The sequence below is a fragment of the Sturnira hondurensis genome, unplaced genomic scaffold, assembly GCF_014824575.4.
Source record: "Sturnira hondurensis isolate 20B ecotype Veracruz unplaced genomic scaffold, ASM1482457v3 Scaffold0000780, whole genome shotgun sequence".
In the NCBI taxonomy this organism is placed as follows: Eukaryota; Metazoa; Chordata; class Mammalia; order Chiroptera; family Phyllostomidae; genus Sturnira; species Sturnira hondurensis.
In genome coordinates this window covers 18,157,948-18,182,503 of record NW_028073411.1, presented here as the reverse complement: position 1 = coordinate 18,182,503, position 24,556 = coordinate 18,157,948, and the positions used below count along the sequence as shown (strand labels likewise).

Genomic DNA, 24,556 nt, shown 5'->3' with positions numbered 1-24,556 from the left:
GGGGGGGGAGGCAGCCAGGCTGCGGGAGAAGCTGAGTCGGGATTGAGGGGCCTTAGAGTCAGGGCCGGACGGGATCCCAAGGGCCGCAAGCCTGGGACGGTGGGGCCATATGATCTGTGGGCTCAGCAGTCACTCCAGTCACCAGCACCCTGCTGATGGGGCATGTTCTCTCCCACTCGACACAGCACGGTCCACCAGGGGGACCAGAGGGTGCAAGTTGTCTCTGGGACTTGCAAACTCAGTCTGCAAAGTAAAACCAAAAGCGTCTGTCAGTCGAAAGATGTCAATGAACCAAATCAAAGGGTGCCTGGGGGAAGCCACCGGCAGCAAACACAGCCAGACAGAAGGGATGTTCTCACGTCAGCAAGGGAATCCTGGCAACCCAGCTGGACAACCCGCAGAGGGCACCCCGGGGAGCAGCAGCACCCGGCCCTTGCCCTGAGAACAGCAGGAGGCGGGAAGCAGCAGGAGCTGCAGGAAGAGATGGGCTCTGCTCTTAGGCTGAGAGGACCAGGGGCCAACAGCCACAGTGGGGGACAGGCCACCGAGGAAGCCCTGACAACAGGGGCAGAGCCTTAGACACCACACAGCTTCACTGTGGTCACTCTGTCCAGAGGCACAGAGTGCCTCAGGAAACAATCTGGAAGGCGGAGCCCTGAGGGGCATGAGCACGGGGCTCACCAGCCCGGGAAACACAGGAACAAATGAGCACATGATCTGGTGAAAGTCTACGAAGAAAAGCATGTTTTCAATGGTCTTTTGTGAAACACAATCAGATAATATTTGGTGGGAAAATAACAAGGCTGCTCATAGGATTTGGGGTGGCTTTAATTGCCTTCCTTTATTCTCGTTTACATTTTCATAAATGTCCACAGTGAAAGGGGCCCAGCTGCTAACTAGGGAAAAGAGAGAGTCTGTGTTGTCTTTCAACGCAGAGGCTGGAAACACAGGCTAGTGATAAAACATCCAGGGAAAGGACGGTGCACTCTAGGTGGACGAATTTCCTGTTTCCAGACGAGGAGCTGGTTCAGCTGCCTTTGAGTATGGAAGGTTCTGGATAATGAGCTGAGTCTACACTGGGACAACACGCTTTTTAAAAAGTGCTAACGTTTCCTCAAAAGGCTAACCTGTGAGCCCTGAAGAGGTAAGAAAGGAGGCAGTGAAGGAAACCCAAGGACACTCGGTCCCAACTGTTCTGCCCAGGACTCTGTGCCAGGGCAGCAAGCCGAGGGCCCGGGCTTCTCCTGGCTGGGACCCTCCTCCAAGACCCCCGCAGCCAGGCCCTTTCAGTGGGGTGGGTTCGGGTGCTGTTCCGCTGCGCAGGGAAAAGACGCTCCAGGGCTCCTTAGGGCAAGCAGACCCCCGCCACAGCTCCGCGTGTCTCCTTAGAGGCACCGCCTCGAAGTGGGGCGCCCAGGCCTGGCTCACGCCGAGGACTGGGAGCTCCTGAGCGCAGGGCCCGCAGAAGCCCCTGCTGGACAGTTAGGTCTCTGGGGCAGATCAGGACAACAGGTGGTCCTGGTGAATGGAGGGCCGGCACCTGGTCACGGGCTGGGCCCGTAGGACAGCGCCCTGAGCTGAGGCACGAACCGCCCCTGTGGTCTCCGTGTGTCTCCACCTGCCCGGCAGGGTGATGCGCGCATGCACCGCGCAGCGGACCAGCCGCTATCACCCTAACAACGCCGGCCTGGCTCCGGGAATCCTGCCGAGTGCATATGGGTGAAATTTCTGCCTATGGCTAGGCACAAGGCTGGTCTTTTGTGCCTGTTTTATCAGGGCTTCCTCGTCACCTCCGTCCCGGCGTTCCATCAGGCTCCGCGAGGTCCTGCCGCCGGGTCTGGTTCCTGGGGTCGCCCCAAGCTCGCCTCGCACCCAGGAGCCAGCCGGTGACGGGACCGGGCCTGCCTGTGGGTGGGACGGCGCCACCTGCTGGCAGGATTCCGGATCTCCAGCTGTCGGACCGCAGTGCCGGCTCCGCACCGCTGTCCGAGGTCCTGCCCCAAGCCCCAGCTGTCCCGAGCACCTGGCCACCTGCTGCGCGGCCCTTCCCCAGACCCTCTGCACCTCCGGAATCCGGAGGGTGGGACGTTTCTAGGGCTCTAGGGCTCTCCTTCCTCCTCCCAGCTCGGCCTCAGTGTGCGTGCTGAGCCGACACGGCCTGGGGAGCCAAAGGCATGACGCACACAAGCCATGTCCACAGTAGGACACATCAGGACAGGGCAGGTGTCCACCGGCTGTCACCTGCACAAACAGCAAGAGAAGTGGGTGCAGGTCAAACACTGAAATCAGTGGGTGCTGTCCAAGAATTTGTGGTGTTTTCTCATCAGCCTTGCAGAAAAGCGACGTACTTACCCACCAAGTGGGCCCTGCGTCACAGGCCCGAGGAGAGCGTGGTGCACAGATCCATCCTGCTGGACGTGGCCGAGGCAGCCGGGCCTGTGCCGCACAGGGCTGACCCTGCAGCCCCGCGTGCGGGAGCCAAGTGCAGGCCACGGCAGTGAGTGGTCTGAGTGTGCGCTGTCAGCCACACAGCGGGGCCCTTGTGGCTGACAGCAACAGTGAGGACCTCTCTAGAAACTGCCACGGAGGACCCCCAGGCCAGGGCAGGGCAGCAACGAGGAGCGGAACATTTGTAGGATGTGGCCAAAGGACGTGTGTGGGTGCATGTGCCTCACTGTTGTTAAACGGGAGGGAGAATCTATTTTTAAAACCTTCAAACTGTTACTTCAAGAGAGGGACAGAACTCTCAGTCCCGTCCCGGCCCGTGGCCCCGACCAGGATCCACACGGATACCTCACGTGACCACGTGTGAGGCCCAGCGCAAGGAGACTCCTGCTCAGCGAGTGCTGACGGAGGGACCTGCTGTGGGTGGGCCGGGCACCTGCTCTCCTCGGCAGGACTTCAGGTGAGTTCTGGCGGGTGTGCCCTGAGGACAAGACCCTACGGGACCACAGGTGTCTGCGGGGATACAGAGCAGCGAGCCCCGTCCGGGCCGGTGGGAGTGTTAACTGCGGCCACTGTGGGAGACAGGCGGCAGCACCTCAGAGAGCCAGGCCAGGTGGCCTGGCAAGCCCGCTCCTGGGCGAGACCGTGCCGGCAGCAGTGCCACAGGGGCTGAGAGGCGGGAGCAGCGCACGCGCGTGCCTCAACGGGCGGGAGGGTGACCGAAACCTGGTCCCTCCTCGCAGCAGAGCGGGACCCGCTCAGCCACCAAGAGGAATTAGGCGCTGCTGTTGCTGCAGATGAGCTTGGGCTGCACGGCACTCGGCCAGACACCGGACACGAGGCCACTGAGTGCAGGAACCTGGCTGTGCGAGCTGTCCAGACCAGGCCGGTCTGTGGGGCCAGCTTCGAGGGTGCCGGGCGCAGGAGGGGTGGGGTCACCACCCACCCCGCACAGAAACGGGGGCAGCCAGCTGTGCAGGCTGTGCTGCTGACAAGGGGTGGCCAGAGGGGCAGGTGTGGTCCCCACACCTGCAGGGTCCTGGCCAGCTCCTCATACCACTTGGTGGGAGGATGAGGCCAGAAAGGGGGTGGTGTGGCCACACTGCCCTGCACCCAGACCCCCAGCATGAAGACCCCTCCCCCGGTCCCCCTGCTGAGCACCCTCTGGCCCGGCTCCCACAGCTCCTGGCAGGGGCCTCATCGGGCCTCCAGGCTGAGCTCTGGCCCTACCCCCACACCACTGGACACAGCGCAGGCCTGTGAGTCAGGGCCCTGGCGACAGTACGGCAGCTGCATGGGAGCCGTGGAGGCTGAGTCCCACCCTGCGCTGCCCAATGTCAAGGACAGAGTGGGTGCGGGGCAGGCTGAGCCTGCTTTGTCCAGAAGGAGTCAGGCTGTGGGGAGCACGGGGACAGAGGTGACCTGGAGTTCAGGGAGATGGTCGGCCTCCCCCCAACCCCACAGGCAGGGCCTCCGGGGGCAAGGGAGGAGTGCCCAGGGGCAGGGAGGGCGCTGCCTGAGGATCCCCCCAGGGTGGTCTCTGGATCCCAGGTAGCCCCGGCCGAGGGCCTGTGAGGCCCATTGGAGCTGAGCAGCCATGGGGAAGGGGCACGGGGTGCTCAGCAAAGACAAGTGGAAAGTGAGCTCAGAGGCAGCCATGGCCGCTCGCCACTGCCCAGCCCAGCCCACCCGCGCCAGGGCCAGGATGGGCCGTGGCGGCCAAAGAGTGCGGGCCAAGGACGGGGCACTGCACCATCATCTGAAAGGCTCCCGGCACGTGGGGGGCCCAGTGGGGGCCATCTCCCGGCTGGGTGCCGCCACCAGGCCCAGGAGGGCCTGACGCGAGACAAGCCACCTGCAGCCTCAACACCACACACTGTTGGCTGTAGCACACACAGTCCTTACCACACACGCACCTCACTGGAGAGGCCCCGTGGGAAGCAGCAGACACTGCACCCTGAAGCGCAAAGCCGGAGAGGAGTGTCCAGTGGCCCAAGGCTCTTACCTGGACCCTGGCAGGTGCTGGTGCCCCTGCTTGGCCTCTGTGGGCTGTCTGGCATCCTGCGGCCTGGCCACAGGCTCCTTTTGCTGACCACCATCACCACCTCCATGCGACCCGTCTGCTGCATCTGCCAGGGGCCCTGAGGGGAGTGCCAGGCACTTGTTGGAAACAGGAGCTTTGGGCTCCTGGCTGTTGGGGGTGTCTTCTGAGGGCAGGGGGGCTGGGGTGCCCATCGGCAGCGTCTCCAGGGCAGGCTGGGCCTCCTCTGGCCTCTCCGGGGCACCCTTGGCACTGGCCTTGGCCATGCCCACAAAGGAGGCGCTGATGATGCCCTCCGGGCCACACTTGTCCTGCAGAGCCCCGGCTGTGTCCTCCCTGCTGCCCCCACAGCCCCCACAGCACACGCAGGAGTTAAGAAGACAGTTGGTGGCCGCGGTACTGAGTTCGTGGGAGCCATCCTCCATCCCCCCGGCCACGGGCTCTGACGGGGAGATGCCATTTCCGGAGCCTTCCGGGGTGGAGCTAGAACAGTCCAGCGAGGTGGGTGACTTGGGATTGAAGATGACGGTGGCGGAGAGCTTCATGCCCCCCGTCCGGTGGGCGATCATCTCGGCCGTCTCGACGTCGTCCACGATCACCTCCCAGCCGTCCAGGTGGGGCGGAGCGCCCAGGCAGCTGCAGGAGTTGGGGCCCATGGCCCACGTCTTGTCGTCCTCCACGTTGTTGTTATTTCTCACATCTTCCTCCTCCTCTAAGGTGCCGGGCACACTGGCCCCTGCCTGCCTGCCCTGCTCTCTGTCCTGGGGCTCAGCACAGGGGCCGCCTGTCCACCCAGACGGGCTGCCCGGGGCTTCTGTTGACCCGTCCACGTCATCCATGAAGAACACCCTTCCCTCCTCCTCCTCCTCACTGCCTGGCTGCAGCAGCCCGCCACCTGGGGAGGCCACGCCCCGGGGGCTGCCCTCGGCCCCCGGCCTGCGTGCAGGGGACTGACAGGCGCTGGGTGGGGACAGCAGGGATGACATTGCATCCCCAGCCCGGCACACCATGCGGTTGAGCTGCTCCAGCTCCTGGTCATCGTACTGCATGGAGCAGGCCAGCTCCGCCTCCGGGTTCTTGGCCTTGGTGGACAGCAGCTCCTCGGGGGGCAGGGGCCCGGGGAAGGCAGGGGCCAGGGTGGGCGGCGCGGGGCCGTCGGCCCGGATGGGGAATTCCACGTCTTGCGAGACGCAGAGGCTCCTTTCCAGCACCTGCAGCTCGTCCTCGGTCAGGGTCTGCAGCAGGTCCCTGTGAGGGACAAGACGAAACAAGTGAAGGCTCCCCATCCCGTGCACATGTTTCCTCACTGCAGAGTGAGGCGCGGGGGCCACGAGCAGTATCCTTCTGGACACAGGGCTCTGAAACCTCCTGCTGCGAACAAGAAAGCTCTGGTCCTCAGGGACTCGGTAATTGCGTTAATAAACACAGTTGGGAGTGAGAGATGTGTTGGTTCCCACACAGGCCTTCACCACAAACCTGGTCTGTGTGCCAGGCTTGCTCAGGAAGACGGGCGGTCCCCACCCTGGGGGTCTGCCTGGGAAGAGGCAGAAAGATAAATATTTATGCGAGGGATGATCGAATTCCAGTAACACCAACTGCAACAGAGGAAAATGCTGGCCAGGGGGAGGGCGCCTGGCTTAGTCTGGGAGATGTCCTGCAGGAGGGGGACCTGAACCAGGGAGTGGAGGCCCCCTCCGTGCGGGGAGGAGCTCAAGCTAGCCTGGGACCCGAGGCCCACGTGGAACCCTGGGTGCTGTCATGGATGAGCGCACAGAAAGAAGCACCACTCAGCACCGCCCAGCCTGTGGGTCGGGCTGCCATAGCCCACACTGCCCAGTTCACCCCCATCCCACAGGGCCGTGGGGAACCACAGAGGGCCAGCAGCCAGAGTGCTGATGCTGAAGGTCAGCACATTACTGTTCGGGCACAGAGGCCTGGTCCCCTGGGGGAGGACAGGCACAGAACTGCTAAGGGGCTCTGAGGTCACGATCCAGCTGCTAAGACCAAGGCCAAGGCTCCAGCAGATGAGGGCAAGGAGCTACACCACACCTCGACCCACAGGAAAAGGGGGCGGGGCAAACGCTGCCCTCCACCACCCTCCCCCCTCACCCCCCTTCCCCCCACCTTATTTTCCGCAGCAGCGTGTGGAAGGGCCGGAACAGCTCGGACATGTCCTCCGCCTTGCGGTCCAAGTTCAGGGGTCCGTCCGCGTAGACCACGAGGCCACTGCATTCAAGACAAAAAAGCTGCCCTGGCTTCGGGCCCTGCGCACGGGGCCTGGGCGAGCCCAGACCACACCCGGGGCCTCCACAGCCACCTCACACTCCGCCTCGTGGCCGGACGGTAAGTTAGTTTAGGAAAAAGCAGAGGGAGCTGCCACACAGACAGTACCATGTTCGATTAGCCCACGGTCATTGGAAGGACCACAAACCAACCACCGCACACGTGTGTGCGCAGCACGGCGACGGCATCGGTCAGCGCAAGGCTGTCACTGAGCTTTCTTCGGGGGGCAAAACACATGCTTTGAGTCTGTTTCACTGGCCACCCAGGCAGAGGTTCAGGAGAGCGAGGCCTGGAAGCATCTGCCCCCAAAGAGAACAGAAGCGGAGCTGCAGTCCCGCTCGGGGCAGCAGGCAGCCCCTGTCCACTGCGCTGGACACAGAAAGAAGCCTGAGCCCGGCTTCCCCCAACCCCCTGCAGCCTCGAGCGCCTACACTGAGCTCTGCCCGGGTCCTGGTGGGATCGGGGATGAGCGTCTTGGGGACACTTTGCACGGACAGTGAGACCTCGCACCGGCACTCTCCCAGCCACCCCCCGCCCACCTCCACGGTACTCAGGCCTCCAGTCTCATTGCCCTGTCCACGCCCCGATGTCCAGGTGCTGCCCTGTGTCAGGCACATTCTGGCTGTGGTCTCCCAGCTCCAGGCCCCCACCAGCTCTGACAATCCCGTTGCAGCCCCTCCCTGCCAGCCCCTCTGAGCCCATGGGGAGCTCTGTGCTTTGTGTGCCCCCCGGCCTTTCCCAGGTGGTCCCCGAGCCCACCGGTCCCTCCCGGAAGTCTGGCTCCTCCAGACAGAACAACAGGCAGCCTCCCGTCATGGCCCAGGCAGCACAGCCTTCCCTCCAGGCATCCCTGGGCCTCAAGAGGCACCCCTGCTCTGTGCTGGCACCCTGCACCCCACTGACTGCTCCCCCAGGGGCCAAGTCTGCAGGCAGAGTGGCACCATGCCATGGCGAGCCCCCCACGCACTGTGCACAGCCCTGCCCAGCGCCAGCATGCGCCATCATCCTGGCCCAGCCTGTGTCTCCAGAGGACCGCTCTCTGGGGGCCCCCCCAGCTCCAGGGGCCAGACAGCTCAGGCCCCACGCTTCCACCTGCAAGCAGGGCAGCGGCCTCCACTCTCCGAGTGAGTGGGACCTCACCACCAGTGTGAGGTCCAGTCACTGCCATGGGCAGGGGCCCATGTGTTCAGGAGCACACTCAGTCAGCATGGTCAGGGGTGTGCAATGCTGAGCAGAAGGACTTCCTCCCTGAACAAGAGCGGGTTCCCGGTGCAAAGAGCACACCCCCCCCACCCTGGGCCCCCCACAGGCAGCAAGGAGGCGCGGGTGTAGCTCCAGGCACAGCGGGGCAGTGCCCTGCGTGGCGAGAAGCTGGCGGCCCCCTTCTTCGGGCTGTCTTCTCGCTGTCGGGGCCGCGCCGTGGAGGCACTGAGGCTCTTCGTTGTGACCAAGCCCTAGTTGTCTCTTTCCACCTGCGGCTCGTGTTCTCGGTGTCGAAGGATCCATGGACCAATCCGAGGATGTGGAAATTCACCTCTTGGGTCAGCCAGAGTTCTCCAGAGAAGGGGCACCAACAGCCATTACCAATGGGCCGGCTACGGCTACGTGGCTCAGAGGTGCCTCTGCCCTGTGCCTGCGCAGAGTGTGGCTGGGTACACAGTGCAGTCAGAGCACCTGTTTATCTACTGAGCTAGGTCGGGGGGGGGGGAACAGACTCTGCCCCCAGGCCAACCACCCCTCCAGGCTCCCCTGCTTACCCCCTGCTTTACTCTGAGAGCTCCCCGGGTGACACCTGGGGGTCCCGGACCACCCACATCTCAAGAACACGATCCTGCAAGAGTGCAGTTCCAGAAATGCCAATGGGGTCTTTGTTCCCACAGAAGTGCTGGTGGTTGACCAGTGTTCACCCCAGCCCGTCTGCGCACGCTGCTCCCACCGGGCCTGAAGTGCACACCCCCCCCAGTGTGTTGCTCACTGGGCTCCCCCGCGCCACCGCCAGCTTCGGGAGTTTTGCTGGGGGCCCTGGGGAGCTTCTTTCTCAGGCTTGTTCTTGTCCACCCCACAGGGTGCCAGCACCAAGCCACTGACCCTACGCTGGCACCCAGAACACGCCAGGGCAGTGACTTCTGGGCCACACTGGCAAGTTTGGAGGTGGAGCCAGCATGCTTTCTTGTCCCCACACGGGATGGGGCCAGTGCCCCACTCTCCGCTCTAGCCTGGGCTCCCGCTGTCACCAGCTCTCCCTTTGCTGTGACTCAGAGCCTCCCGCGGGTCCTGGTGGCCCCACAGCTCCACTCTAGGCCTCCCTCCAGCCTGAGCCCCATGGGACCCCAGCCCCCGCCCAGGACCAGGGCCCCTGGGAGCTGCTAACGCAGACCAAGGGGAGCAAACGTTCAGAGGCCAGCAGGGTGGCCGAGATGGTGCAGCCACACTGGTTGGGGAGGCTTGGCCCCTGGGCGCCAGCTCAGTGAGAGCAGACAGGCCCATGGCCGCTGTCCTCTGGCCACCCAGCTCGCCCGATGGCAGTGGTGACAAGGAGGATTGACTACAAAGAGCTGAACAAACGCCGCCAGACTTGAGGGTGGAAACCCAGAAACGCTGGGCGTCAGCTCCTGACGCTGTTATCGAACACAGGTGCGCTGGCTGAGTGCGTCCAGGAGCCCCAGGAGCGGCTCCCCTGAGGTAGTGTGGTCCCTCGTGTCCCCGGGATCCAGGACTCTGGCCCACCCAGGGCTTGATGAGAACGTCGAGGAGGCAGCAGAGGCCACAGGTGCCACTGGGCAGTTCAGAGCAGGCGGGGTCAGCGTGCCCACCCTGCTCCGTGCGCTGTCCCACAGGAAACCCGCCCAGGACCGCTGATGCGTGGTGGCGCTGTGGCTCGGGGGGCAGGGCTGGGCCTGGACTCGGTGCTCACCAGGGGCCTTACAGGACATGTCGCTGGGACACGGGTGGGGAGCTCCCTGTCCCTGCCAGCTGAGCTCAAAGCAGCTTTACTGTTTTTTTTTAAATTTTATTTATTTATCTTTAGAGGGGAAGGGAAGGAGAGAGGGAGAGAAATATCAATGTATGGTTGCCTCTGCTGAGGACACACAATGTATCGTGTGTCCCCTGCCGGGAACTGGCCTGCAACCCAGGCATGTGCCCTGACTGGGAATCGAACCGCAATCCTCTGGTTCGCAGGCCCATGCTCAATCCACTGAGCTACACCAGCCAGGGCCCCGTTTTGTTTTTTAAACAAAGGACCTAAAATACTTTTTCTTCAAATGAGTTTGGCCTTAGAGAGCCATTTGCCTGGAAAGAAAACAGTGGAACAAATCATGCGGGTTGCATCTGAGGGCACAAGGGCAGCCCCGGCTTCAAGGCACGGAGCCCCAGGCTGCCTGAGCTGGTCCACTGGGGACAGCCGGCCTTCACCCTGACACCTGTGTGTGAAGGGTGACGGTCTCATTCTAGCAATGAAGGTGACCGGGAGTGTCACCTGCGCTGCGCTGAGAGGCTGCCCGCCTAGCTCTTCCCAAGTTGTGCACCCAGGAGAAAGGCGCCAGCAGGAAGCAGGCGGGCGTCTGGGAGCTTCCCGTGGGCCTGGGGGGCCACAGGTGTGGGGCTGTGGTGGGGGCTGCGCCCCGCGCCCCCAGGGTCCCAGCACTTGGCACCCAGTCTCCTCACTATAGTTTCCGTATTCTGCTGTGTATGTGCACCCAAGTTTTTGGCCCACACTTTCAGAAAAAAACCTTTCATTTTAATTATTTTTAAATATATTTTATTGATTACGCTATTATAGTTGTCCTGTTCTTCCTCTCTGTATTCCCCTCCACGCTGCACCCCCCTACCACCCACATTCCCCTGGCTTAGTTCATGTCCATGGGTCGTATATAGAAGTTTCTTGGTTTCTCCATTTCCTATACTATTCTTTTCTTTCTTTTTTTTAGATTTTATTCATTTATCTTTAGAGGGGAAGGGAAGGAGAGAGGGAGAGAAACATCAACGTATGATTGCGTCTTGTGTGTCCCCTGCCAGGAACTGGCCTGCAACCCAGGCATGTGCCCTGACTGGGAATTGAACTACAATCCCTTGGTTCACAGGCCCACACTCAATCGACTGAGCCACACCAGCCACGGCTCCCGTACCATTCTTAACCTCCCCCTGTCTATTTTGTACCGACAATTTATGCTTCTTATTCCCTGTACGTTTCCCCCATTCTTCCCCTTCCCCTCCCTGCTGATAACCCTCCATGTGATCTCCATTTCTGTGATTCTGTTCTTGTTCCGGTTGCTTGCTTAGTTTGTTTTTATTTTTTATGTTCAGTTGTTGATAATTGTGAGTTTGTTCATTTTACTGTTCATATTTTTTATCTTTTTCTTAAATAAGTCCCTTTACCGTTTTATATAATAAGGGCTTGGTGATGATGAACCCCTTGAACTTGACCTTATCTGAGAAGCACTTTATCTGTCCTTCCATTCTAAATGATAGCTTTGCTGGATCAAGTTGTCTTGGACGTCGGTTGTTTTAATTCTTTAACTCCATGTTTACCTATATACAAAGCCAATTATTGTATTGCAAGGTGCCACTGTGCCTGCGGACACCTTCTTGCTTCCTGGAGTCACGGGCACCGCGTGAGCGTGAAGCTTCCTGGAGTCTCAGGTACCGCGTGAGCAGGAATAAAGAAGTTAAGCCCCTGTCCTGCCCAGGCCCCACAGGTCTCCGAGGCGTGTAATTCTCCAGAGTCTCAGGACGGAAAGGCAGCTCTGGCCTGGCCCAGGGCAGGGTGGCCCTGCTGGCGCCCCTCCTCCTGCACTGGGCTAAGGGGCCCCTCTGCCCCTGCAGCTGCCCGCCCACAGCCCCACGCCTCTCCCACCACTGCACCCCCACACCCCACAGGAGGGGCCCTGTGGGGCCTCCCAAGGCCTGCGCTGGACCAGTCCTGGCCTCCACACCCACCCGACAGTCCTGGGCCACCTCGCCAGTGGCCAGATCCCAGGGCATTGAGATCCAGGCAGCTGCCCCCTGCTCTCTGCCCAGCTCCACGCCTGCATGCCAGCTGCCCACTGGGCCCTCCCCAGCTGCCAGCCCATAGGTCCTTCTGCCCAGGCCCCATGAGCCACCCCATGCCCGTTCACCTGGCAGGAGGGTGTGGTCTCTGTTTGGGAGTTGGGGGTGGCTGGGCAGCAGCAGGCCACGCCCAGAACACCTGGGCTCTAACCTGTGCTCCGAGACTCTTTGCAGGTGGCTTCGGGCTTCCAGCCTCGGCATGTTCAAGGCCAAGCTCCCATGGCCCTGACCTCTCCGGGCCCACGAGACCACCAAGGCTGACTGGAGCTCCCCGCTCCCACTGAGGGGCTCCCCCGCACATTCCCTGGCTGCTCCCACCTGCATACTCAACCTATCAGGCTCTCCCTCCCTGCCAGCCTGTGAGATTATTCCAGTGAGCCCATCGCAGCCTCCCCCTGACCCAGGGGGACCGCCTCTTATTCCTCAGAGTCACCCCACAGCCCCTCCTGGGTCACTGCTCCCCGACGGTCCTCCTCCCCTGATCTCCCCTTTGGCCTCGGGAGTCAGGTACCCTGTACTATTTAGGGAGGGGGCTCCCACTCAGCAAGGGGGCACGTGGCTCCCACCTGCCGAGGGGCAGCAACAGCATTTCCGGGCGACCGCTCTGGGCGGCTGAACGGTTGCCTCTCGGGGTGTGAGTGCCATCTCCGGACCCCAGAAGGGCCCTCAGCCCGGCACGCCCTGCCAGGCCTCCACCGAAGGATCGCCCAGGTGGAGGGACACTCACCACACAATGGCCAGCCTGGGGATGGTGAACATGAGGGCCGGCTCGTAGTCGTCGATCATGTCCTGAGTCAGGTACCCGAAGTCCAGGGCCCTGGGCGAGGAAGGGGGCAGTGAGACGGGCAGGCCTGTCCCCGCCCATGTCCTGGGTCAGGTGGGAGGAGTCGGGGAGGCGGCCCACTAGACCGCGCCTGGCAGGCAGTCAGGAGGTGACACGGGTCGGCAGCCCCCATGCCCACCAGCCTGATCCCAGTGCCAGGGCAGGCGGGCAGGGCTGCAGTGTGGGTGGCAGGGAGGACGGTCACGGGGTCTGATCAGAAAGCTAACTCAGCCGCGGGCTGCTCAGCCAGGGAACTGAGATGACTCGAGCAACAAGAAATGGGGAACAAAACACGTCCCCAAACAAGTGACTCCTGGGGACAGGGATGCTCCTGGGTCAGTCTCGCCCAACCACGGGCAGGGCTTCTCAAGGCCCTGGGAGCGGGCACCAGGGCTCCGGTGAAAGGCACCTCGTTTGTCTTACACTTAGTGATTTGGAGTCTCTCTCGACACCCAAACGCTGAGTAACGTGTCTTTAAAAAGAAAACTTGTGAGGGGACAGCAGGAGATTTCAAAACTAACCCAACACCGGAGTGCCGGTCAAAGGTGAAGAATGTTCTAGGTAAAACCTTAGTCCCAAAGTCCATCCAGAAAATCTGACTCTGTGTCACGTGCAAGGCGTGATGAGGGAATTTACCCCAGACCTGCTCGGTAGACCAGCATGGGTCCCTCCGGGCCTGTGCAGGTGAGCGGTGGTGGGGTGGGGAGATGAGGGGGTGATTAGGGGGAGGTAGGGAGACGAGGGAGGGTGGACGGGTGGGTGGGGAGGCCCAGCTCCTGGAGGCAGAGCCTGTGCAGCTCTGTGCTCTGTTATGAGAACTTCCTGTCACCTGAACTTCAGCTGCAGGATCGGCCCTCTGGGCTCAGAGAAAAGGATAGAGTTGGGGGCAGGGGACACGGGGGTGGGGCACGCTGGGATAAGGACCAAGGCTGGAGCGGGCCTCCCTGCTGGGGGCACCCCCCCACCCAGGCCAAGGGGGAGACAGGGCAGGAGCAGGGGCAGGAGCAGGTGCCGTCCCGCCGGTGCGTCCCCAGGCGGAGGCCACTCACCTCTGCACAGTCTCACAGAACAGCACGATGACCTCCTGCTGCACGTAGTACTCCCTGGGGGACTTCACCGGCACCATGGCGGAGACGTAGCTGCAACACAGGCTGGCTGTGAGGGCTGCACTGTGCCACCGCGCCGTGCAGAGGGACGGGGTCACAGATGAGACCACGTGACAGCACTGTGTCAGCCCCCCGCCCGGGCAGCCACCTCAGTCCACAGCGCCAGCTGGACAGCACGGTCCCTCGGGGCTGCTCCCTGGGGGCCCCAGCCCTGCCCCTCTCAGCCCTGCCCACCTCCCCAGCTGTCACCAGCCCCAGCCAGTGAGCAAATGAACACACACACAGGTGGGTGAGCAACCCCTGAGCCCAGCCACCAGCTCAGAGGTGGCAGACCCGTGGCAATTTCCCTCCGCAGGACCCTTCTAGTGCACCTGAGTGTACCGGGAGGGCGGTGTCAGGGGGTGGACAGCAGGGCCCCTGCGTCCCTGGGTCACCTACCTGTCTTCAGGATGCATCTCTACCCCCCGGAGAGGTGTCCCAGCCTCCCCACCGCAGCCACACGCTGTCCCCCAGGGCAACGTGTGCTCCGACAGCCCTCGGGCAGCCACAGCCCCTCCCCACCCAGCGTGCCCCGCAGGGCTGGCGCATCCCTCCCTGCACGGCAGGGCCACGACCCCTGCACCAACAGCTTGTGTTGGGCCCTCAGGTCACCTCAGCTCGAACTCGGCAAACAGAACGTCGAAGTGCCTCAGGGCCTCCCGCATCTTCTCCGTGTAGGTGTTGAGGTCCCGCAGCGCCTGGTCACGGAGGGCACCCCGCACGCCCTCCAGGCTGCGGGTCAGCTCCTTGGCCAGCGGGCGCATGGCCACGCTCTCCAGCTCCCGGTTCATGATGATGGAGCCGGCGGCCAGGCACTGCGGGCGGGGGCAGGGGGAGCTCAGGGTGCCGGCTCTTGGGGTCACAGGGTTGTGCCTGGCCCCTGTGGGGCCCCGGCCTCCCTAGCCCACCCCCCCCCCCCGGCTCCTCCGGCCTGCAGAGACCAGGAACCCCAACACAGTCAGCTGACCCAAGCAGGGCTGGTCCCCATGAGGGAACTGTGATCCCCAGAGCCGGGCACACGTGGAAAAGTCTGGGACATGGCTGTCATCCCCAAGACCCCCGAAGTCCTCTCTCCCCAGTACCCCTGCCTCACAGCCCCTCACTCACTCTGGGGACAATGGGCAAGGAAGCGGGCCCCTGCCCCGGGCTTCTCTGAAGTCCAGAGCCGTCATTCTCCCTGGGACCCGGACCCCAGAGGCAGGCAGGAGGAGAGGGCTGGTGGAGCCTCGGGTCGTGTGTGCCTGTCCCCTCCCACACAGCCCACGGGAGCAGCCCCGGTGCCCGGCTCAGAGCCACGCTCCGGAGCTGAGCAGGGCTCACAGAGAAGTGGCTGGATGATGCCGGGACCCAGGCGCACGGCGGCTACCTCGGCGCCGAACCACAGCTGGCCGGCCAGGTTGTCGTGCCGAATCTCCTCGGGGAACTTGACGCAGAAGTCCCGGGGGGCGCGGTCCTGGGGGATGCACAGGTCCATGATCTGGCTGATGATGTTCAGCACGCGGTCCTGCGACAGACAGGGGGTGCTGCAGCCCGGCTGCAGCGGCGGGGCAGGCCCACCGGGCACCCAGGTGGCAGCCCGTCCACACTGGCTGTGCAGCTGCGACGGCAGTGCAGACGCCCAAAAAACCCACAGTGAGGAGGGAAACTCCGCCTCCTGCCGCCCTCCTCACGCTCGGGAGGCCACGTCAGGGCGGAGCCAAGGAGGTTCACAGTTGTTCGTGTGGAAAACCACACGCTCATTAGTGACGACAACCATGAACTGTTTCACATACTCACAACCTGCCTTTGCCCGCCCGGGACTCACCTAGAACACCGGCCGCAGTGCAGGTCACTCTGTGACCTCCTCTGCTCCTGGAACGATGCTGTCACCTCGATGGCCCTCTGACCCAACTCTGCGGACCCATCAAGCCCCCCACAGCCTGACTGCCGTGACTGGCCCCCCATACCCCCACTGAGCACCCACATGTGAGATTCTCGGGACAGAGCTGGAGAAACGGCGAGGTGAGGCAGACACACTCAGTTCTGTGCCCTGGGGCTGTCATTACTGTGGGGACGTGCCGTCATAACCTCACAAGTCCCCTTGTCTCGGACAGTGGCGTGAGATGCGAGCAGGTGACCCTCCCACGGACTCGCCGCGTCCTCCTGCTGGGTGTCTGTGGGGTCTCTGACTCTGCACCTCCATGGCGACCAGCAGTCGCTTGCTGCGGTGTGTGACACTGAAGTGGGGGCCGTTCGTTTGCCTGGGGTCCCCGCACTTCTGGAGACGGCGTGACAAGGCTGGGGATGTAAGCCGCGCTTCCACGCTCTGACTGCAGTCTGCCAGACTGCTTTCCAGAAGGATCGCACCACCTGGCACTCTCGCCCTTGGCCACTTTGGATCCCCGCACCCCTCCCTCCCCCGCGCCGGGGCTTGTCGCGTGTTTCTGAGGAAGCAGCCGTGAGAAAGCACCCTACGGGAAAGGGCGCCCTTTGTGGGCACACCACACTCTGCAGGAGGCCCTGCGCCCACGGAAGCCTCAGCCCAAGCCACCCAGAGACGAAGTGCAGCCACCAAGCGGCTCAGGTGTGAGCTCTCTCTGCAGGGCTTCTGGGCGGGAAGGTCCCTTTCTCGTGACTCTGTAAAGCGATGAACAGATGCTAGAAAGAAAGAGCAGCTGGGGCTGTGTAGATCCAGCCCCGTTCAGAGCCAGGGTCTGGAGAACAGGACACTGGTGGAAAACACACAGGCACCCGCCGCCCGCCGCACACTAGCTGCAGCGGCGCCGACGTGGAAGTGGCCCGAGGGTCCGCCCTCCGACAAGCCGGTAAAGAAGACGCGGTGCACACACACTGAAATGCCGCTCGGCCATGAAGATGAACTCTTGCCCTTTGCCACAGCACGGATGGACAAGGATGGGCGTTGTGCCGAGTGAGGCAAGTCACACACAGAAGGAAAAGTGCCACACGATTTCATGCAGGGGTGGAATCCAAAACAAAAAATAAACAGACACGGCAAAAGAGAAACAGACCCACAGACGCAGACAACAGACAGCGGTCGACGGGGAGGGTCGGGGAAGGGGAGACTGAAAAACAAAAACCGGCCAGGGCTCCAAGCTCGCCGAGGCGGCAGGTCTGGCCCCACCCGGGCAGCCTGAGTGGCGTGCGTGGACCTGCTCCCCATGCCGCCTGGCCTGCCAGGACATCAGCGGCCGAGGGCCAGGGCAGGGTCTTGTTTTTATTCACCAACAGGCCCCTAGCGCCCAGAGCTGCGCCCAACACAGAGTGAGCCTGGAGAACACTCGCTGGGACGGATGGGACTTCTGGGCCCCCAAAACACAGGGAGCACCAGGAACCGCACGTGCCCCCTGGAACAACAACAGGGGAGGAAAACGAGCCGGGCTTTACAAGAGACGAGACTTAGGTACCAGGCGACCTCAGAGGGGAGAGGAGAAAACAACGGGAGTTGCGACCACCCTGGTCGCCGCCTTGAGGGGACTTTTGGGTCACAGCACAGGCAGAGGTGCCCAGTGAACCCTGGAAGATTCCCTGGTGGAAGAGACAGAGGTGAGAGTCCAGGGGAACTGAGGCAGCTAAAATCCAGAGGACGGGGCACCAGAGGAGAGGGCACTACCCCAGGACAGCCCTCAAGGTCGGGGCCCTGAGGGTTCAGCAGGTCACAGGCCACCCCGTGCCGGTGAGGACCAGGCAGTGGGCCTGAAGGACTGGAGCAAGAGGTGGCTGGCCCCCCGAGGCTAGAACCGGCGGGCAGCGAAGTCCCGGGCACAGCCTCAGCGTCGGAGAGCAATCGTCCCTCACTACACCAAGCGTCTGAGCTCGTCCAGTGTCTCAGAAACAGGTCCAGAAGGGCCAAAGTGTTGCTAGGTAAGCAAACCGCAGCTCCGAGAGGTGCACAGGAAGAAGAAGACACTCAGCTCCCAGCAAGGTCAAGTTCACACTGTCAGGAGCCCACGAAAAATCCCCAGGCCTGCAGAGAATTAGGGACACGGGTGGTGTGAAGAAAAGGAAAGAGATGCGACCAGTCAAAACCAACCAAGACCTGCTGCGGACAACGCGGCAGCCCCCGACACAGTGAGTTCCTGCACACGTTGACGGTCCAGAAAGTTACATGAGATGGTGACCAAGTGAGAAGGAGCCAAACGGGGGCGGGGAGGAAAACCACCGTGCCTGACAGGAACGCCCTGGACGGGATGCGCCTTGGGTCAGACACTCGGAGGGAAAGCCCAAGGAGCTCGGAGACGCGGCCGCCGAATCCAGATGAGCTCGAGGGAGCAGCAGTGACGGAGCAGGTTGTTGGGGGGCAGCTCTGAGGCCCACAAACCCATTGCACACGTAATTCAAAGCCCCTAAGGGGGAGGGAGGGCACAGAACACATATTTGAAGGAATAAAAGCCAAATTTTCCCCAAATTCAATGGCAACTATAAACTTGCAGATGCAAGAAGTTCAGTGAACCCAAAGCACAAGAAACATTGAGAAAAATACACCAAATCGAAGCACAGTCAAATCGATCAAAACTAATAAAACGAAGAGATCTTACAATTAGAAGGAGAGAAAAAGACATGTCCCATGTTCTCACTGGAAACAATGCCAGTGGGAAGAGAGGGGAGGGCTCTGGCTGGTGGCTGGTGTGGCTCGGCCGGTGGGGCGTCATCCCACAGGCTAGTAGGCTGCGGGTTCAGTTCACGGTCAGGGCACACGCCTGGGCTGTGGGTTCGGTCACCAGTTGGGGCAGTTGGGGTGTATACAGGAGGCAACCAATCGATGTTTCTCTCCCCCTCTCTCCCCCTGCCTTTTCCTCTCCCTAAAATCAATATGTATGTCCTCGGATGAGGATAAAAAAGAGAGAATGGAAAGAACATATTGAGGGAAAAATGGTTAACTTACAATTCTAAACCAAGCAAAAAAATCTTTCAAATTTGAGGCAAAGCCCTTCTCCATCCAAGCACAGGCTAAAAGAACTGGCCAGCAAACAGACACTGCGTGAAACACCGAAGAACATCTTTCCGCAGAAGGAGGGCGACACTGGGTGGGGACAGAGATTGCCACATGGAAGGGAGTGTGGCAGAGGGTGGCCGCACAGGCCCTCTCCCTGACACCGAATGACGCCTGGGTCTCGCCTCACCCAGGACGGGCCTGATCTCGCTCACCTGGCAGGAGCGGAACTGGCTGACGAGCAGCGTACACCGCTGTGGGTCCTTCCTCCCGTCCAGGCTGTCCAGCTCGGCGGCCACCTGGTTCAGCTCCTCATCGGCGTAGTAGAACTGGGCGAGCAGCTGCGGGTCTGACCTCTGTGGGAAACAGACATGGCGGGTGTGAGCCAGGCAGGAGGCAGGCCGGCCCGGGGATGACCTGTTCCCAGGCCGTGAGCGGTGGCTGTGGCCCAGGGCCCTGACGCCTGGGCAGTGAGCAGACTGGGCTCTCCCATCAGCTTCCTGCACAGGAATCTCTCTGCTGCTTGTCCCTGACACACCTGAGTCCCTCTACAACCACAGGGCTGTGCTTGCTTCTCAGAGGCCACCCGAGGCTGTGGGGCCTCAGAGGACAGTGTCTCTGTGGGGAAGCCAGATGGCAAGTCCCCACAGCCCCCTGTGACAGGATGACCCACAAATAAGGGGCTTGGGGAGAGTGGGGTCCGGGGGGCCCCAGGATGCTAGCCACCTACCAACCACATCCTGAGACCTAGCTCAGGAGTTGGCCCGGGTCACCACAGCCCACTGGGGTCCTTCCAGCCCCCAACTACCCCTGCCTCCCTTCACACAGTGTAGGTATGGGCAGGGTGGGGGACACTCCCACAGAAGATACCACATGGTGACTGAAACCAGGTGGGTGGGCCGAGCCCCCCTTCATTTGTCCTGCAGCCCAGCCCATCCACTGATAGATACATCTGGACCAGCAAGCAGGATGGGACTGAGTTTAGGGCATGGGATAGAGACGCCTCCGGGAGGCCAGGTCTGCTTAAGACGACACCACCTGGGGCGTGGCCGCACCTGTCCACAGGAGGGCGCAGGCAGGGCACACGTTACAGACCTCAGGCCGAAGCACACCAGTGCCCAGGTGACAGGCCCTGCTGTCGAGCCACGGCCAGGGAGGCGGTGACGATTCAGGCTCAGGAAAGGCCAAGGGCAGCCATGGTGCCAGCTGCCCGTCGCTCGCTCCCATTGGACCCTGGTGGGGACTGAGCCCCCAGAGGGCTTCTTGCTCAGCCCCTCAAGAGGAAACTGGGACAGAGAGAGGTACAGTGTGGTGCCATGGGGTCAGGTGTGCCTGGTGCACCCCCACCACGCTGGTGACCTTCATCCTTCAACACACGGAGAGTGATGAGTCATCAGAAACCTAACTGTAACTCTTCTAAGCTGCTCCCTGTGCACTTTGGAGGGCGACCAGAGGGGGAGGCTGCGGGCTGCGTGAGGGGGCAGGGGGTGCTGCTGGCCACATACGGGGTCTCGTTTGGGGGCAACGTGTTAGAACTACACGGAGCGGGTGGCTGCACCACCCTGTGAATGTACCAAACGCCACGGACCTGTCTGCTCTAAATGCGATAGTTCGCATCGTATCACCTGACTTCTCTTAGTTAAAACAAACTACAGAAAGGCATGCTCTGGGGGCAAGCAGCCTGGCGAGGTGCAGGGTTGGGAAGAAGCCCTCCGACCAGCACACGCTCGCTGGCACCGACTTCCCCGTGATGAGCAGGGCTGAATGGTCACTCTCTGGCCTGAGTGAGAGTCTGGGGCCTGAGTGCGGCCTGTGCTGGAAACACAACGACCACTGAAGATGGGCCCAAAAGGGCTCCAAACACACACCTCTCAGGAAAAGTACATTTTGGCCACTTTGTGTGTTCAGTCATCAAGGCGGCCACCTGTGTGATTTGGGAAGGACAGTGCTAACAGCCAGTGCTGACGAGCAAGTCCAGATGGACGGACCCCCGCAGCTAAGGAGATGACGGGGGGGGGGCATCTTACACAGCTGTCCTTTCGCCCCTCACTGGACACCTCGCCCCTCCCAAAGGAGAAGTCGCCAGAGGGAACCCAGGGGACCGCCTCTGTTGCGCCCCTCCTGTGCACGGTCTCTGGCCACACCCAGAACCTGACCGGCTGCCACACCCAGGAGCTCCACTTTGTGCCCAAGTTCAGTGAGAAGCTCACTGCAGGGAGTTCACAGAAGTTACAGGGGACCGAGTGGTGGCGTCAGCCCCAGAGTTCCAAGAAAAGGCTCTTTCCCTCTCCAGATCCAAGCAAAACAATGGGACCTCTGGCTTCCGCCTTGGAAGGAAGTAACACTGCAAAGCTCCCCCTCAAGGGGCAAGGCTCTGTCCTTCTTGCCACCAAAGACGTCTCGCCGACCGCACAAGTCTGCCAGTGCTCCTCCGCAAGCCTGAGAGGACTCACCGCTGGGCATGTCAGACACGGGCCACTGGAAGGCACCCCACACCCCGCCGCCCCGGGAGCTGCCTGGCTCCCCTTGTCCCCCCTGCACTCCCGGCTGGTCACGGACCACCTGACTCCAGGAGAAGCTTTGGAACTGCTGCTCCGAAGGAGGCAGGCCCTGGCCACACAGGCCACCCGGGGCCCTGGAGAAGGCCTTTTCTCAACTATGCAAAAAAGTTCAGTGGAGCCGCAGCTGTTCTGACGCCAGGGAGCCCCCCAACCCAGCGCAGGCAGAACCCGTCCACCAGCTGCAGCCCCGCCCACCCCGCTCTCCGCAAGGCTCCCTACACCCTGGATCCCGACTCACACGGCCCCTTCCTCACAGCTTGGTTGTTGCCATATGTAGCCTTCAAATGTATTTCTGGCTGTTTTTCACGCTATAAAAAGCATGTCACGCGTATGTGGTATTTTGAGACCGGCTTTTCAGTTGTCACATCCTGTGCGCTGTGCCGTGCGGTGGCTGGCTGTCCCACAATGGCAGCCCTGAGAGCCGCCCACAAGTGCGTGACGCGCCCCCGAGGGCGCCCAGCTCTTCGGGGGTTTGCTGTGCAGGCAGATTCACGGCTGCCCCGCTGTGCATGCACAGCCCCACGAGGCAGGTGTTAGTTCCCCACTGCAGCCCGAACCAATCTCCGCAGGCTCAGTGGCTTAAACAAAACGCACCCCTTGGCAGGTCTGGTGGACAGAGCCCCAGCAGGGGTCTCCGTGGCTCTGCCCGAAGGCGGCAGGGCTGCCCCTCCTCCTGGCGGGGGGAGAGCTGCTCCCTCACCCTTCCTGGCGGTGAGGCTGCTGTCCTCCCTCGGTGGCTCCTCCGTCTTTGGAGACAGCAGTGGGGAACCTCTCGGACCTTTCCCCACAGTCACAGCCCCTCCCCACCGTCACACTGGGCCCCAGCTACCCCAGGACCAGCTCACCGTTTCCAGGGCAGCTGACCTTCGACCTTCCTCCTACTCTGCCATGGAGCCCGAGCTGTTCATGGGCTCCCAGGGTCAGGATACGAGCGTTTTGGGGCCATTACCGTGCCTGCCACTGGTGGCATTGCGGGGTCACACAGCTTGCACCCAGCAGCCTCATCTCAGCTCCCAGGACCCACCGTCCCCAGTACGGCACCAGGGTCCTGGTGTGCTGCCACCGAGTGGGGTGCAGCCAAGTCTCACGGGCTGGCGTCCCAGTGCTGGACCCCTGGGCCCGAGTTCCCCTGCACAGGGTGGCTGGCCACATGAGGAGAGTTTCCAGCCCACAGTCCCAAGTTGGCGGGGCCTAGGGGTCTGGGTGGTGGCCACTGGGGTATGCAGTCATGGGGACAGTCACAGCCGGGGCACCTGCCTGCAGCTGGAGCTGAGGTCCACTAGTGTTTCCAGCTACGGGTGCCCGGGCCCTGATGCTGACTGGGGTGCCAGCAGGCAGGCCTGTCCTCGGCTCGCTCCCAGACCCACACTCAGTGCAGTGTGTGGCTCTGCTGGTGACCAGGAAATCTCTCCCACACCAAGAACAAGGCCAGCCATCAGGACCTCTCTGACCTTCCCAGTAAAAGTCCAACCTCAGCCCGGGCTGGGTGGCTCAGCGGCTTGCAGCATCGTCCTGCACACCAAAAGGTTGCGGGTTCGATTCCCTTCAGGGCACATGCCTCGGCTGTGGGTTTGGTCCTCGTAGGGGTATGTACGGGAGGCAACCAATCCACGCTGCTCTCTCACATTGATGTTCTCTTCCTCCCTCCCTTTCCCTTTCTCTAAAATCAGTAAACATGTCCTTGGGTGAGGATTAAAAAAAGAAATCCAACCTCACTCCCCAGCCTCTCCCTTCTTTCCAGGAAACGGAATGAATCGGGGTGGGATGTTCAAGGACAGAAAGGAGCGGCACGGATGGAATAACCCGGCACTGTCTGGCCATGCCGGTGGGAAGCCAGGCCAGCCGAGCCCGAGGCCCCGCCACAGCCACTCCCCCCAAGCGAATGGCAAGCACAGGGCAGAGTCAGAAAGGGCCGCACTGCATGCGTGCTCTGTGTTTTCTTCGGTCAGGTTTCACAGGCACAACAGGACTCCGACGTGACGCCTGAAGCTCCAAGAACGTGGCCTGACCGCGCCGCTCGCTTCCAAGGGCAGGTGAGAGCACAAAACTGCAGAAGGAAGTCTTTTTGAGATTGCTCAGTCCTGCTCCGTCCGGGGCTCCATCCCCCAAAGCTCCCAGGGCCGCCGTGGTGGCGGCCCGTCACGTTGGGCCGGAGACATGAACATCTCATCGTCACCTACTGGGGGCAGGACAGGCAGGCTCCTTGGGAGGTGTGCCCACTCTGGCTCTCCAGCCACCAAGGTCACCAAGAGTGCCAGGCCAGAAGGGACAGCCGGACCCAGAACCATGGGGATGGCCTTCAACCTCTGCCCTGCCCTGAAGGGGCGCACACATGCTGGGCACTGGCCAGCACTGTGGGGACAGACAGAGGACCAGGGGACGACAGGCGGAGGGGAGGGCGAGGGGCCCGTAGATGACGGCAGGGCTGTTCGGCCTTGGCACTGACCTTGGGGCCAGGAGCCTGTGCTGTCCTGGGCCTTGCTGAGCAGTGGGCAGCATCACCTACTAGCTGCCAGCAGAACATCCCCTCTAACCTGTGACACCCAGAATGTCTACAGACATTGCCAAATGTCCTTGAGGGCTGGCCGCCCCCATTAACCACTGGAATCGCGGGCGGGGGCGGCAGTTGGGTCTGGTGAAGTGGGATTTGCAAGAAGGGCTGGCCAGGGAAGAGCCCAGTGGGACTGTGCAGGACAGCGTTGCGGGGGGGGGGGGGGGGCAGGTGGGGCCACCTGTTCCCAGAGGTGAAGAGTGGAGCCTAGGGCTTCACTCTGGGAGGGGTGGGCGTCTGGGAAGAGAGAAGAGATGAACTGCATGTTTGAAAGACGGTTCCAGCTGCTGTGTGGGGACAGCCTGGGGGTGGACGGGGGCAGATGAGGGCTACCAGGGCAATGCTGCTGGCTGGACACAGGGGAGGTGCCGGGGTGGAGGCGTCACCTCCCAGAAACACTCTTTTATTCTCACTGCAAATTGCAGTGACACACAGGACAGAAAGCCTGCTGCTGCAACCGTCCCTAAAGTGCTCGGCTCAGCGGCACTCGGCACGCCGCGCGCCTGTGCCACCGCTGCCACTGCCACCACTGGTCTCGAGAACCAGTCTCATCCTGCAAAGCCCAAAGGCTGTCCCACTGAGCAGCGCCCCCACCCCGGCACCTGACATCTCCTTTCTGTCTGGAAGAGCCCGGCCACTTGGAGGGCCTCACAGAAGCGGGACTGCCGGCATCTGTCCTCTGTCACTGGCTTATCTCACAGAGCATGCCATCCTCCAGGGTCATCCAT

At 62.0% G+C, this 24,556-nt stretch overlaps 1 protein-coding gene across 1 annotated transcript in view; it reads right to left on the bottom strand.

The window, feature by feature from the left end:
* The window catches only part of ZFYVE28 (zinc finger FYVE-type containing 28), a 44,175-nt gene that overhangs the window by 9,139 nt on the left and 10,480 nt on the right, over nt 1-24,556 (bottom strand). Inside the window, exons 2-8 of the mRNA XM_037046911.1 lie at nt 18,932-19,072; nt 15,153-15,290; nt 14,399-14,601; nt 13,691-13,780; nt 12,546-12,635; nt 6,611-6,712; nt 4,451-5,734 (exon numbers count right to left, since the gene is read on the bottom strand). Coding sequence (XP_036902806.1) covers nt 4,451-5,734; nt 6,611-6,712; nt 12,546-12,635; nt 13,691-13,780; nt 14,399-14,601; nt 15,153-15,290; nt 18,932-19,072 — 2,048 coding nt within the window. The remainder of the gene's footprint in view (nt 1-4,450; nt 5,735-6,610; nt 6,713-12,545; nt 12,636-13,690; nt 13,781-14,398; nt 14,602-15,152; nt 15,291-18,931; nt 19,073-24,556) is intronic.